Source organism: Saccopteryx bilineata, chromosome 10 (assembly GCF_036850765.1).
Source record: "Saccopteryx bilineata isolate mSacBil1 chromosome 10, mSacBil1_pri_phased_curated, whole genome shotgun sequence".
Taxonomy (NCBI): Eukaryota; Metazoa; Chordata; class Mammalia; order Chiroptera; family Emballonuridae; genus Saccopteryx; species Saccopteryx bilineata.
This window is the reverse complement of record NC_089499.1, coordinates 24490099-24506458: the sequence shown is the minus strand read 5'-3', so window position 1 is coordinate 24506458 and position 16360 is coordinate 24490099. Positions and strand designations below refer to the sequence as shown.

General features: G+C 43.6%; 1 protein-coding gene across 3 annotated transcripts in view; it reads left to right on the top strand.

The window, feature by feature from the left end:
* RARB (retinoic acid receptor beta) overlaps window positions 1–16360 on the top strand; it is a 187452-nt gene that overhangs the window by 72424 nt on the left and 98668 nt on the right. For all 3 annotated transcript variants that reach the window (XM_066245727.1, XM_066245725.1, XM_066245726.1), the window contains exon 3: window positions 8143–8284. In XM_066245727.1, the coding sequence (XP_066101824.1) occupies window positions 8173–8284 (112 nt within the window). In that variant the 5' untranslated portion in view covers window positions 8143–8172. The remainder of the gene's footprint in view (window positions 1–8142; window positions 8285–16360) is intronic.

Genomic DNA, 16360 nt, shown 5'->3' with positions numbered 1-16360 from the left:
AGGAATGAATCAGTAAGTGAATGAATAAATATATAGAGAGATGGCCTTTGCAATCCTGATGCTGTCTACCCACAAGAGCCTATATTGTTCAGAGGTTAAGAACAATATTCTATCCTATTTGGCAATCTTTGTTTTAAACACATAAAGTATATTGAAAGATATTCAGAAGAAAGCTTTGAAAAAGAGTTTTGCCAATGACCATAGGTGCCCATTCACGGGACACTTGCTATGTGTTGAGTATTGTGTTAATATTTTACATGCATTCCCTAATTGGATACACTCAGTGATCCCATGAGGTAGGTAGTTTTATTATTATTATTTTGCAGATGAGAGAAACTGAGGCCTTATTTTAACTCACTCAACATCACACAGGTGGTAAGTGACACAGTTAGAATTTGAATCCACATATGCTGAACTAAAGCCTAATTCTTAATCACTAGGCCAGTATCTAAACTGCCAAAAATCACCCTCTGTGGGAAATGGTGGAAAATATGATGTGTGATAACATCTGAAAACTAGAAGGTGACACAGGCTCCATGCATGGAAAAGAAAATTACAAGAATTAGAGCAGTATTAGCAGAGGGAAGGTGGTCCAACTTCATCTCATTAAAATAAGAAGAGAGTGACATAAGCCAGTTTTAATTTTCCATGGTCTTTGTAGATTTGGGATTTGAGACTAGTCCTTCAAGAGAATTAAGAATTTAGATTTTTTTTAGGTATAGAATATTTAGTTTTAAAAGAGACTGTCTTTCCATCTGCTTTAGGATTGTTTCTGCACTGTAGATAATAGAAGATTAGTCAGAACAATGGAGCCTCCTACCCCCAATGGGAGACAAGTAATCTGAGTAAGATACGGGCATTCCATGATATGAACCAGGTGGCTCTAACGCACGTGTGGCCTTCTCTACCATATGAGTATTTTCCCCCTTGTTAGTGAGACCTTAGTTCTTTAATAGCAAAAATAGAAGATTATGAGGCAAGAAAGGTTGAAAAATTCATGATTAGAAAACACTTGACTCAGTTTGTGATGAAGATACAGCTTCTTGTTCCAGGTATTTTAGAGTGTTAATTGTGATACTGGCTTTGACTATCACAAACAACAGATGTCATGATTAATCTGTGGAAACCATGATTAGACAAAAGTCATCATTAACCAACAAAAGTCATACTTAACCAACTAAAGTCATGATTAACTAAGGAGTCATGATTAACCAACAGAAGTTATAATTAACAACAGAAATCCTAGTTAACCAACACCAATCATGATTAATCCACAGAAGTCCTGATTAACTATCCTGATTACAACTCAAATAAGTGGATCGTCTATTAACTTCAGAGAAATCTACTTGCTTATTTTTTCCTATATACCATTTATTCAGTTTTTCCAAAGGCAACATTTTAAAACTATAGTACAATAGCATTCATTTCTTATTTTCTTAAGTACAGATAATATCATCCTCAAGGGATATATTACTATTGAAAAATTTTAATGGAATTAAGGTATAATATATCCAGGACTATCCATCTGGTTTTAGTTATAGCTGAAGAGTTTGTTCATTCATTCAATCTACTTTTATGTATTGAATGTCTACTGTATGTCAGGATCTGTCCCAATCCTGGGGATATATACCAATACAGTTTTATTAGGTGTTGAAATGGTGGAATGTTTTCCTACCATTTGTTTAATACCCATTGCCTCAAGTCTTTCCCTCCCCTCCCCCAAGTTTACTGTCTCGATTCCAGAGGAATCACACTGAGCACTGCCCCAAGACCATATTGGAATCTACCAACCTGTCCATCCTGCCCACTTTAGTTCTGGGGAGCTGACCCCCATGCCCATTCTCCCCCGCCTCCGTCTGTGAGGCCAGGATTACAGCAAGAAAGATGTCACACTCAGTGGTGTTACTGTGACATCTATGTGGCAATACATGATGCCCATTGAGCTCCCTGAGGCTGTTATCCATGGCCACAGGCTGGCATTCTCCGATGTTGCCCATGGAACTTCTGAGGTAGATAGTGCTATTGTTTAATATTTTAAATATCATACTTACATAGTTGAACTAGAGAAGGAAAAAGCAAAATATCAAGGTTGCCTAGAGGAGGAAGCATTCAGGTGTACATGGACCTATCAAAGAGGCCTTCCTGGGCCCTGGCCGGTTGGCTCAGTGGTAGAGTGTCGGCCTGGCGTGCAGGAGTCCCGGGTTCAATTCCCGGCCAGGGCACACAGGAGAAGCACCCATCTGCTTCTCCACCCCTCCCCCTCCTTCCTCTCTGTCTCTCTCTTCCCCTCCCACAGCCAAGGCTCCATTGGAGCAAAGTTGGCCCAGGCACTGAGGATGGCTCCATGGCCTCTGCCTCAGGCGCTAGAATGGCTCTGGTTGCAACAGAGCAACGCCCCAGATGGGCAGAGCATTGCCCCCTGGTGGGCATGCCAGGTTGGATCCCGGTCGGGTGCATGCTGGAGTATGTCTGCCTCCCTGTTTCCAGCTTCAGAAAAATACAAAAAAAAAAAAAGATGTCTTCCTGGATGAGATGACCTACATCTTGAAGACCTGATAGAACTTTTCTAAATTTACTTAGAAAAGAATGTTCCAGAAAAACGAGAGAGTAAAATTGTGGTGTCAGCAACTCTAGACTTGGTGTCAGAAAACCAGACCTGAAAACTTAGAGCCATGAGCTTATGGGCCAGTTATTGAAGTGCTTCTCCTTCAATCCAACCACGTATTTCTGTCTGAGGTCCGTCACAGGGGTGAAGACTCAGCTCCAAGATAAATGGGAAAGCTTTACAAAAGCCCTCATTTGGGTGTCAGTTAAGCCCAGATTAGTCCCAAGAAATTGTTGTCTTATCCACACAGGTCTTCCTTAGTCTTCCGACACTTCTTCCTCCTTGGCTATTTTTTTTGTCCATAGAAACTCCCTCGTTCTCAGCTCTGAAGCTATCTAAACTCATCGTTCCCTGTGTGATTACATCCCAGAAATTTATAGTTGGAAGGGAATTTAGAAATAAGCCACCCATTTTTTTTTTAATTTTTTTTTTTGTACTTTTCTGAAGCTAGAAACGGGGAGAGACAGTCAGACAGACTCCCGCGTGCGCCCGACCGGGATCCACCCGGCACGCCCACCAGGGGGCGACGCTCTGCCCACCAGGGGGCGATGCTCTGCCCCTCCGGGGCGTCGCTCTGCTGCTACCAGAGCCACTCTAGCGCCTGGGGCAGAGGCCAAGGAGCCATCCCCAGCGCCCGGGCCATCTTTGCTCCAATGGAGCCTCGCTGCGGGAGGGGAAGAGAGAGACAGATAGGAAGGAGAGGGGGAGGGTGGAGAAGCAGATGGGCGCTTCTCCTGTGTGCCCTGGCCGGGAATCGAACCCAGGACTTCTGCACGCCAGGCCGATGCTCTACCACTGAGCCAACCGGCCAGGGCCTAAGCCACCAATTTTTTAATTAGATTATTTGTTTGTTGTTGAGCTTTGTGAGTTCGTTATATATCTTAGATATTAACTCCTCATTAGAGCTGTTGTTTGTGAATATTAACTCCTCTTTGATTGGCTGCCTTTTTTTTCTATCAGTTTCTTTTATTGTACAGAAGCTTTTTAGCTTAATATAGTACATTCATTTATTTTTGCCTTTACTTACCTTGCCTTTGGGGTCAAATTCATAAAATATTCTCTAAGACGAAGGCCCATGAGTTTAGTACCTGTGTTTTCTTCTATGTAATTTATTGTTTCAGATCTTATATATTTAGGTCTTTGATCCATTTTAAATTAAATTTGGTGCATGGGGACAAACGGTAGTCAAGTTTCATTCTTTTGCATGTGACTTTCCAATTGTCCCAGCACCATTTGTTGAAGAGGCTTTCTTTTCGCTATTGTGTGTTTTTGGCTTCTTTGTCAAAGATGATTTGCCCATATAAACGTCACCCCATTAAATTTAATTTCTAAATAAACTTTTAAAAATAAAAAGAAATAGGCCCTGGCCGGTTAGCTCAGTGGTAGAGCATCGGCCTGGCGTGCAGAAGTCCCGGGTTCGATTCTCAGCCAGGGCACACAGGAGAAGCTCCCATCTGCTTCTCCACCCCTCCCCCTTTCCTTCCTCTCTGTCTCTCTCTTCCCCTTCCACAGCTGAGGCTCCATTGGAGCAAAGATGGCCCAGGCGCTGGGGATGGCTCCTTGGCCTCTGCCCCAGGAGCTGGAGTGCTTCTGGTCACAACAGAGCGACGCCCCGGAGGGGCAGAGCATTGCCCCCCTGGTGGGCGGAGCTTCGCCCCTGGTGGGCGTGCCGGGTGGATCCCGGTCGGGCGCATGTGGGAGTCTGTCTGACTGTCTCTCCTCGTTTCCAGCTTCAGAAAAAAAATAAAAATTAAAAAAAAATAAAAAAAAATAAAGCATCAGCCTCTCACTTAAGAGATGAGAGCAGAACCCCTAGGGCTGTGACCTGGCCCAAGCCACACGGTGGTAATGAAGAGGCTGCCACCAGGCACCGTGACTCCCCCTCCAACGCTCTTCCTCTCCTGCCTCCGCCCTTCTCTGTCCCTTTGGACTGCTCCTCCAAACAGGACCAAATCCTTTCTCTTCATATGCTTAGCCTTGAAGTCTTTTTCTCCTCCAGATGTGTCTCTACCCAACTACTGGCTTCAAAAACTATCACACTTGAATGAAGGCACCACTTCTAAAGCCTATTTTTACCTATGACAACCTTTACGTTACAGTTTTGTTTCTCAAAGTTTGAGGCTCCCGGCTTTAAGTGGGATGGATTCATGGCTTTAAAACCCTTTGAATTACATAGTGAGAAACTATGTTTATTTTCTCTGAATTCTTCCAAGAGAGCGTCTCAGGTTAGTGCTGATTCCCCTCTAATGCCTGCACAGCTCCCTTTTCAGCAAGGAGTAAGGAGGTCTGGGGCTCCAAGCCCTTACCAGATCCAGAGAGAGTGAAATAACATCTGGTTGTTGTTTGGTGACTTCCATTTCGTTTCATGAGTGCCTTCTGATATCGGCAGTTGGGGCTGGTTTTCCAGTTAAGCTAGAGTTTAAATGTTTCCCTTTTAAATAGGGTTAAATATAAAAAGAGTCAACCTAAATAAAACTTAAGTGGCATCATCCCTACACACAAACACACTGGATCTTCAAAGCTGTGGTTGGGCCTGACCAGGCGGTGGCGCAGTGGATAGAGTGTCGGGCTGAGATGCAGAAGAGCCAGGTTCGAAACTCCAAGGTCACCGGCTTGAGCACAGGATCATGACCCCATGGTCACTGGCTTGAGCAAGGAGTCAATCTGCTCTGCCATAGCCCCCTGGTCAAGGCACATATGAGAAAGCAATCAATGAACAACGAAGGAGCCGCAATGAAGAAGAATTGATTCTTCTCATCTCTCTCCCTTCCTGCCTGTCTGTCCCTATCTGTCCCGCTCTCTGTCCCTGTCACAAAAAGAAGAAGAAAAAGAAAAAAGTTGTGGTCAGAGAGAGCCAGTTTTGTGTAACAATTCACAATATCTACTAGGGAGAAGGAGGATGCATATGATGTAAACTGCTTTTTGACCTCAGAAGGCATTTCTGTTTACCCAACTCATGCATAAAAATACCTCCCAGTGTATAGTAGAGTCAGCAAGTATTCTACCTTGGTGGAAATGATTTACTGGAACTTAGACCTTCTCCTGAAATCCAGCCAAAAAAAAATCTGATTTGGAAAACTAAGAAGTCCTATTTAGTTTCTGCCGTCATTGTTACTGGACCACACTGACGGGATAATTAGTGACATATAATGTTCTTTAATGCAGTCTTCTTCTTTCATCTGAGCATCGTAAGATTGTTTTTCTCTCCTCCACGGTCGCTCACTAATAAGAATTTGCTGAACTAAATATTCAGTGTTTAAGACATGGAGGCCACCTTTGTTCATAGCTCGTTTGCTTCCTACATGTGTAAAAAGATGGGGTCCTCCACCATTTTGGTGGTTTGGGGCAGAAAAGCCTTGAAGTTCACGTACAGTGAGTGTGTGCATCTGGCATCCAAAAGGGTCCTGTAGGTATTTCTTTGCGGGCAAAGATGTGTTCTGAGATGACCGCCCTGCACAGATTTAGTGAGGGTTTCAAAGTATTTGTAACCTGTTATTTTAGATTCTGAGCATATTTGTAGCTCCAGAGGTATAAAAAGAAACTGTGTTTTCTTGGAAAATGTGCGTGTCTGGGATGTGACAGGAGCAGCCACCTTAAACAAGATTTCCAGGCGTTTACAGTTGAAGCATGCCGGTAAAAATATGTCTATTTAGACATTAGAATCCTAGGGTGCCCGCGTAAATATCCTAAACAGTGTGTGTTGCATGAGCTTCCTTGGCTCGTGGGCTTTAGCTTTGAATGTTTTTAGTTCCGGCTCCTGGGGTGTTAATGTACTGCAGGAAAAGTTGAGCTCAGACGGAGAGTCTTGATTTGCCATTCAACACATTTTGATGGTGTGTTTCTTACGTTCAAGAGAATCGTTTCTGATGTAGAGGAAAGTCACATCTCATTTGAGAATGTATAAGTTCTCGCTTTTACTACTCATCACAACATAGAGGTTTTGTGTTGAGCAATAGAAGAGAAAAAAGGTCCACCCTTAGCTCTCTACTCATTCATCTGTGAATTTAACAAGCGTTGTCGCTAGATTACTTGTTGTCTGCAAAGCTCTCTGGTAGAAATGGGGAGAACAAAGAGCTGGTCAGGACCCTGTGCTCATGGAGCGGAAACCCTGCTTTTATATCAGTGTTTCACAAAAATCAGGAGAAATGGGGCCTCTTTTGTCAAAATATAATTTTCAATGAGTTAAAAAAAAGTAACTCATCCAAATATTCAGTAAGCACACATTGAAGACGTATTTATCTCATTAATGAGGAAACCAGTAGGGTGACAAAGCTGGTTCAAAGAAGGATATGAGAAAAACATCTAGGTAGGATGGATGGGTAGGTAGATGGATGGATGGATGGATGAATAAAATAAAGAGAAGAAGGAATGTTGGAATAAGATTGCAAAGTTAGATACAAAATTCATTCATGTCCTACCAGGCAATAAAACAATAATTTTGGGGGATATATTTCAACCAAGCAGAAATCCTTTGTGCCTATGCTGGACAAGCATTATTTTAAATTACCCAGTCTTCTATTATTCGTACAGAGTCTGGGTCCAATCAATAGTCAGTACAGGGTGAGGCAAGAGTAAGTTCACAGCTGTGAGTATGCAAAAGCCAGTTTATTCTTGTATTATTACCTATACATTATTATTTTTCATTTGAACACTATAAACCTGCTTTTGCCTCACCCCGTGGAAAGTCGAACAGAGTGACTCTTAGGTAAGCTGGTCAGTCGATGATGTAGTATAGTGCTGCCCGCTAGAACTTTCTGCAGTTGTAAAAATAATGTATGTGCTATGCAGTGTGGTAGCCCCTGGCCATACGTAGTTATTGGGCATTTGAAATGTAGCTGGTGAAAATGAGGAATTGAAAATTTAATTTTATTTCAAATTTCCATTAATTTTTATTTAAATAATTCCATGTGATTAGTGGTTATTATATTGGAAAGGACAGCTCTAATATGCCATTAAACAGGCAGTCATTTTTCTGTTTTGTTTTCTGGATAATTTTTTTTTTCTAAACACTTTGTAAATTAAATCATATTTTAAATGTTATACCAGGAGTTGAAACTGTAAAAGAACTCAGAGAACACTCCTTTGAGAAGACCTAATTCTGTCACTACTCCAATCATTTCTTCTGCAGCTACGATGCCTCTTCTATTGGGTTTCTTGATAGCGGGCCCGTCTGAAATCATGCTGGCCAACAAGGGAACCACTTATGAAGTTAGCCTATTTGGAGGGAACCCAGCTCCACATTATGTTTTCCAAGTGAATCAGCTTGGTATTAATTTCCTCCAGCAAGATAATAACGGTCATGCCTAGTTTTTGATTAAAAGGCGCTCTCTGGTTTGCAAAAAAAAAAAAAAAAAGAGAGAGAGAGAACTGACTATTAATATCTCACAAGGATGTTAAGGCTTAAATAAGTTAACTTCTCGGCTGCTGTCACGTCATTACTCAGAACGAGCAATCAATGCATTGATAAGGTTGGCTTTGATTTCTCAGGAAACTCCGTCATTTTACTTAGTTTTCTCCTCTTGCTTGCTCGCTTGCAGGGGTTCTTCCGCAGAAGTATTCAGAAGAACATGATTTACACTTGTCACCGAGATAAGAACTGTGTTATTAATAAAGTCACCAGGAATCGATGCCAGTACTGCCGACTCCAGAAGTGCTTTGAAGTGGGAATGTCCAAAGAATGTAAGTGGATCCTCCACATTTTCTTCTCCCGCTTGCCTTATCTGTCACTATGACTGGCTCGGCTTCCCAAATCCAGTCGCGGGGGGCGTCAGCGCGTGGAATTCAGGCGTGACACTAATGATACATCGCCAGGGGCAGGTGTAAACAGACGGCATGAAAATAGAGTGACTGGGGGGGGGATTTTTCAGATAAAACTTGAGTGGCAGCTGGTGAAAAGGCAGGAGCTGGGTGTCGTGGATGGCAGGTTTGTATCTAAGAGCAGTTACTAACTGCCTATCTCAGAGCCGCTTAGTAAGGCGAATGAACGTACCACTCAGCCACTCGGGGACTCCATGTTCCCGTCTTGACAGTGGGAGTGAGGAGTTGGGCCTGTACTGGTGAGAATAAAAGGAGACAAGAGGCATGGATGTTGACAGTCATGATAGTTTGCCCTTTTTCAGAGGGGAGGAAATGTAAAATTTTTGTTGTGAAAGAAATATGGAGAAATTTGGCACATTGGCATTTTTTTTTCTCCCAGCCACCCCCCCCTTTCAAAAAAATTATAAACTTCATTAATGTAAAAAACAACATTTTAGTAGATTAAAAAGTAATGGTCCATAAACATCTGATTATCGGGACTTGAAATAGCATGCTTTCCTATAGGCAGAATACAAACATTTTCATTTTTACATTCTCTCTCTGGTGCTTTTTTTTTTTTTTTTTCTGAAGCCGGAAACGGGGAGAGACAGTCAGACAGACTCCCGCATGCGCCCGACCGGGATCCACCCGGCACGCCCACCAGGGGCGATGCTCTGCCCCTCCGGGGCATCGCTCTGCCGCGACCAGAGCCACTCTAGCGCCTGGGGCAGAGGCCAAGGAGCCATCCCCAGCGCCCGGGCCATCTTTGCTCCAATGGAGCCTTGGCTGTGGGAGGAGAAGAGAGAGACAGAGAGGAAGGGGGGGGGGGGTGGAGAAGCAAATGGGCGCTTCTCCTGTGTGCCCTGGCCGGGAATCGAACCCGGGTCCCCCGCACGCCAGGCCGACGCTCTACCGCTGAGCCAACCGGCCAGGGCCTCTCTGGTGCTTTTGAATGTGGGGAATAATAAGCTGACAGGCAGAACGGCTTGGTTCAGGCGGCCTAGGGAAGGTGTTGGGATATGCGCCGGTGAGGCACTTCATGGGATTGCTGTTGCTCCATTCAGCCCATCACTTGGGGATTTGGCGAAGGCAGACTGACTGGGGCACTGGACTCAGTGCTGGGAGGGGACTCGAGGTGCCTGAGACATGACCACTACCCTCTAAGATTTCGACAATGGGGTTTGAAGACTTATGTTCCAGGGAAGGGCTCTTGGATTTTGGAGACGAGAAATGTGGCCATGGAGAAGGAGACTGACTGAGGAGGGGATGCTCCGGAGCCACACATCATTGCTCCGAGGGGCCTTGCCCAGCACACGGGCTCTCTGAGGGAGCCACTGCTTGGGAATGTATCTCGATGTACTACCCACCATCCTGTTTGTACCCAGAGCTTAATTCACTTTTCTCCCTCTTGGATTTCTACGCTTCTGGGAAAACTTTAGGGCTGGGACCAACTCAGCTGACTTGAGCCAATTAGCATTTTCTAGGTCTCAGCTACAGTCATTGGTTCATGGTGTGAACATGTAACCTGTCCGGGTCAATGAGGATGAATTCAAGACTCATGTTCATGATCCATAAAAGAAAACAAAATGATGACTTAGACTTTATCAAAATTAAAAGTGTCTGTTTTCTGAAAGACACTGTGAAATGAAAGAAAAGACAAGCCACAGGCTAGGAGAAAATATTTACAAACATCTGATAAAGGACTTGTGTCTAGAGTATAGAAAACCTCTAAAGACTCAATAATAAGAAAGCAAATAGCCCAATTACAAAAAATAGCCAGTCCCTTTTTTTTTTTTTTTTTTTTTCCATTTTTCTGAAGCTGGAAACAGGGAGAGACAGACAGACTCCCGCATGCGCCCGACCGGGATCCACCCGGCACGCCCACCAGGGGCGACGCTCTGCCCACCAGGGGGCGATGCTCTGCCCATCCTGGGCGTCGCCATGTTGCGACCAGAGCCACTCTAGCGCCTGAGGCAGAGGCCACAGAGCCATCCCCAGCGCCCGGGCCATCTTTGCTCCAATGGAGCCTTGGCTGCGGGAGGGGAAGAAAGAGACAGAGAGGAAAGCGCGGCGGAGGGGTGGAGAAGCAAATGGGCGCTTCTCCTGTGTGCCCTGGCCGGGAATCGAACCCGGGTCCTCCGCACGCTAGGCCGACGCTCTACCGCTGAGCCAACCGGCCAGGGCCAGTCCCCTTTAAAAATGCCAAGATTATGCAAAACAAAGATAGACTGAAGAACTGTTCCTGGTTAAAAGAGTCATGATAACTAAATGCAATGCAAAATCCAGGTTGGATTCTAGGTCAGAGGTAAAATAGCTATAAAAAGGACATGATTATGACAATTAGATATGAATATGAATTATAGATTAAGATATAGCATTGTATCAACTTTAAATTTCCTGACTGTGATCACTGGGCTGTTGTTGTTACATAAGAGAATGTTCTTAATCTCAATGTCTGCAACTAACTCTTCATGGTTCAAGAGGTTGTATGTGCGTGTGTATGTGTGTGTGTGTGTGTGTGTGTGTGTAGCAAGAGAAAGAAAGAGAGAGAAAGAAAGAAAAAGAAAGAGAAAAGAAAGAAAGAAAGAAAATGTAGCAAAATATCAAGAATTATGAATCTGGAAGAAGAATATACAGGAATTTTTTGTACAATTCTTGCAACTTTTCATCAAATTTGAAATTTCATCAAAATAAAGTTCTCAAAACAAAAAGATTCATGCTTAGAATATTGGGACAGAGATTCCCTCACTTCCGATGCACATAAATAAGGAAGCAAGTAGCCACATGTAGCTATCCTTTCCCCCAAGGAAAGTCCATTGGAGGACAAAGCAGGCACTGTGGGTGGAAGGGTAGAAAGGCAGAAATCACACCCTGAATGGCATCATTGAATTGCGAAGCCAACCAACCCTGAAACCTCTACCTTCAGATCATTTTGTTATATTTGCCAAGAAGTAACCATTAAGGCAGTTGGGGTTTGGTGGTGTTTATATTTAGGATCCTGATGAACAAGAATGAATTGGGTCATCAGACAGGAAGGCATTCTGCATCTGTCATTTCCTTTGGGGGGGGGGTGTCTTTTTCCTCTGGATGGTTCTATCTCGAGATGATGGGTCAATTGGCCACATTTCAGCCAGGTCCTTTTAATCCCTCCAAACTTTAGTTCTATTGAATGACTGAAAATCAATGAATGTGAAGATATGAAACGATATTCACTTAGCTTAGGCCTCACATTCTACCATTGAAGAGAAAAGCATGATATTGACCTGAAATAGCTAGATTATTTGTTGGTATAAGTGAGACTCACAGGGTAATCACCTAATGTTCCATTTTTGGTCTGACATTCTATGGATGTGGATGTCACACTGTAGTTCAGTGGGAGAATTTCAGGCCAGGCTGAAATTATAAATGAGTAAGCCAAATGTGGACTCAAGGAAAATCAGTACTTTTGCATGTATTTAGTGTGGGCTGGAGACCCATTTCCTGCTTACAGTACTTAAAACCCATATCCTGCTGCTCTGTAAAAACTGGCAACTTGGTTAGCAATTAAAAAAAATAATGTTTACACCCACAGGCAAACTCTAGTTTCAACCCTCAAGGAATGTGTCACCTTCATTAGATTTAAAAATATAGAAATGGGAAGAAAATGGGATCGTTATGCCCAAGTACACAAAATTAAATATATTTTGCATAGAAGGAAATTGAAAGGAAAGAAATAAAACGCTTGGACTACAGGGAACTGAGGCTCTAATATAATATTTGAAAGTTGAAATTTAAGGAAACAGGAAAATAAGAGAATCGGTAACCATTTATACCCGCAGTGTACGCAACTGAAAGGAACCCAAGAATAACAGGCTCCTGGAACGTTAGAACTGAAAAGGTATCTCAGAGATTGATTTTCACTCACCTCTCTCATTTGACATACAAGTACACAGAAAGATGACACGGGTTTCCCAGCAGCCCCCAACTGGCTACAGACAGGCCAGGACTACAATGCATGCCTGCCACCTCTCTTTGCCCTGCTTTCTTTGCAGTTCCAAGATTAGCAAGATTTGCATTCAATTCTAGCCTTAGGCCAGGCCAGTTTGTTAGTGTGTCAGAACTCTTTGGATGCAAGCCACAGAAAACCCAGCGCAAACTGACATAAGCTAAAAAAAAAAAAAAAAAAAAAAATCGTCATTATAACTAAATAGTTCAGGGTAACACAGCTGGGTCCAAGGGCTCGTGTTCGTTCTCAGGGCACCGTTCCTCTTCATCTGTCATACATAGCTGCTTTGGGCTATGTTGGTTTCACTTCTGGGAAGGTTTTCCCCATGGCTAAGAAAGATGGCTTTCAACAGCTCCAGACCAATAGTCTACCCAGCAACAGGAGACTCCCCTAGTGCCTAGGGACCGACTGGGACTGGCCTAACTTAGGTCATGTGCCCCTCTAGGAGTACGCTGCCTTTGGGGGCGGGGTAGCTGCCTTTGGGGGCGGGGTAGAACACTGTGATTGACTCGGTCGGCATCACGTGCCAGGCGGTCGGCATCACGTGCCAGGCGGTGGGAGACAGGGTTGAGTTTGACCTCACCCAAACCGCATGGGCGGGCTGGGAGTGTGGGAGGACGTGCTCCTCAGTGGGAAAATCGGAAGTCAGGAGGCAAAGGCTATACCTTATGTCCACCGGATGTCACACAGTGCTGTTCTCCACATATTCTTGTTCTTCAGGCTGGTGGGGGTGGGAGAGAGAAAGAGAAGATGGGAGGGGGAGAGCGAGGAGGAGGGAGTGGGCAAAAGAAAGAGAAAGAACAAAACCTAAGAACCATATTATAGTAATAGCTACCATGAGATGTTCCTCTTGTGCCAGGCACCAAGTTACACTCTTTAAATATATACTTTATCCCGCTTGACCCTCACAATAGCTGTGTGATAGGTTAGTTAAAATCCTTGTCTCTCTACCCACCCCCCCTTTTTTTGGCTGATGTGGAAGCTGAGGCACAGAGAGGATAATTAACTTACTCAAAATAACACAGAAGGGGATTTGGACCCAGGTAGTAATAAACCCTGCGTGCTATTTAAGGCAGCTTTTAAAACTCTGAGTTACCTAAATAAATTTAAAAAAACAAACAAAATACTTTGAGTTACCTTTTCAACTCTACTTTATTGCCAGTGGTTAATAAAACAATGATCACTCCTTGCTCTGTATTAGAGATATACCCCCTGGGAAATGATGTGCAAATTTAATTTTTATAGACCAAATTTGGTTTTAAATGTATAGGGAGATTTAGTAGTAAAAGAAATCCTTTAGTGTGGCCCTTCAGAAAAGCATGACTATTTCTTCATTCTTCCATTCGGTAAATGCTGGTTGGAGTACCTTATATTTTCCAAGGAGTTTGTAAGGCTAGGCGAGCCTTTTTTACAGAGGAATAGCTATTTGTCAGAGCATAGAATTTGAAAGCAGTAACAGCAAGTGAAAAAAATCGATTCTCAGCAACATTCTAAAAGTGGTACAAAAATTTATGAAGAACTTGGGAAGGAGGCAAAGGAAGCAGAATGACTCCAAGTTGAGTGATGAGCTTGTGCTGGTGGGATGGGAGGCTTATAACGATGTCAGCATGGGCAAGGATGTGACTAAGCCCTCCAATAAAAACGAGACATAAAAAAGAGAAACAATAAATGAAGACATCAAATTTGGGATCATGAAAGAGATGTCCGGACAATCTTACACTGCAGGTAAACAGCTAATTGTCCATGGTAGGGAAGGAGAAGCTTTAAGACTGATGCTCTGTAGGGACTGTAAGAGTGTAGAAAGTCTGACAACGCCCTCTAAGTCAGTTACAGATATTCAAATGAACAGTTCAAACCTTTAAGCCAGGGATTAGCAAATGTTTTTTAAAAGGGCCTATTAGAAAATATTTTTGGCTTTGTGGGTCCCATGATCTCTTTCAATCTCTCAATTCTTATGTAGCACAAAAGCAGCCATAGGAAATACATAATAAACGGATGCAGTTGTGTTTCAATAACACTTTGTTTTACCAAAGCAGGTGAAGGGCTGCAGTTAGCATAAAGGCTATAGCTTGGTTACTTCTGCTCTACGTGGCTCACCCAGTAATCAGGTATGCCACTTATGACTGCTCTGTGATCTTGTCTCCAGCTCCCCGGCTCATCTGCTCATCCCCTCCCAAAAGACACCGCGGCTTCCAGCCACGCTGAGCTATGCCGATCTGTGAGCCTCCTACCTCCGTATTTTTGCAGAGGCTGTACCCCTGCACTGAGCTTCCACCTCCTCCTTCTTCAGTTGAGCCCCAGCAGCCTGCTGAAATCCCACTTCCTCTTTGAAGCCTCCATTGGACCGCACTCTACCCTCTAGGCAGTTAGTTACTCCTTCCCCCTGTGTCCCGGTAGTGTGCTTTGAACACAACTCTATGAACCGCAAACTTTGTTACAGTGTGATTCTTCACACTCCAGGGAGGATCCCCAGCTTCATTATAAATTCCCAAAAGGCATACATCAAGTCTTCCTCGCTCTGTAGTCTTCCTCACTCTGTAGTCCCCGTTAGCATGATGCGTTGCTCAGCGAAGTTAGATTGGGCAGGTGGGTAAATGTGGTCGTTTGAAAAGACAACCAGAACCAGCGTCTGCCTGGCTTTACTTTCTGAGAAGCTGTCAGACACAGAACAATTCTGGGAGTGCATCTGTTTGGCTCTTGGTCATTCGCTTCTTTGATCCAGGCCCAGAACAGGTAATTTAACTTTTTGGGTTTGTGTTTTCTACCAGGGTAAGAGGAACACTAGGGTTGACTAAGAGCCAGAGCGGAATGTGAGAATCAATGCTTTTAATCCTGTTTAGACAACAGTGTCTCCACAATCTGCTTTCTCTCACCAGTTCCCTCCCCTAGAAGACATTAGATCCTCTAGTGTGTTTGCTACTGAAAACAGTTGAACTGAGCAGGCATCTTGTGGGGGCTACATGTGGCGAAGGACCCGTTCGGAAGACGGGTGGACAGGCGAAAATGAACAAGTGGTAGGGTTTGGGGCGCACTCACTTGGGGGGGAGGGTAAACCTTGACTATCAATTTGCTCATTGACAAAAGAAGAGGATCGAGGGAGGAGGTAGACATTGGAGACCAGCAGGACACGTGGGAGAAAAGAGGCCAGAATCAAGACGTGCATGCTGTGATGAAGGAAATGTAGTGGACCCTGAATGCTTCTAACGTTTGACCAGTTCCCATGATCCTCTGCGTTTCCAGATGGGGTATCCCCCACCCCGTGTCTATAGCAGAAATACTAGGCAAGGTATTGTGACTGCCATCCCATTCTATTTCTTTTCTTTCTGAAAACCACAGGCCATTAATTCACAAAGGAGCCTCTTCAGATTGCTTCTTTGAGCTCATGCGTATATGATCCGTGCCTTTTGAGTGGTGGGCAGAGCATGTCTTTGATTCTGTTTGAGAATGCTGTTTAACGTTTATTTCACAGCGTTTTTTGCTATGACAAAGTCATAAGTGTGTTTGTAGAATAGAGCAATTGAATAATCTCTGAATTTAAGAGTCCCTAAGCACTCATCGACACCTTCTCATTTGGGGCGTATTGAGCTTAAAAACAGCTTTTTATAAAGTCTCTAAATTCCGATTTATACTTTAGACACGAACGTCCCCATGGGTCGATTGGATGGAATGAATGTGCTTTGTACGGATGCTTAGATACTTCCGCGAGAGGTTTCTGTTATTCCGTGTTTCTCTCATTTCCCCTTTAGTGATAAACTTACATTAAAACAAACCTTTTGGATTAAAGGCACTTAACCTCAGTTAAAATCACTTTTGTTGGTGCACAAATTATATTGATGCGTGCATTGGTTCTACGGCTGGATTTTACTGGCTTAATAATGAGGAAATTCATATTGTAGGTTGCCCTGTGTACTTGGGAAATTACATAAAAATCATCATCAGGGCACTTAATGTCTTTCTAATTTTAGTTTATTTCT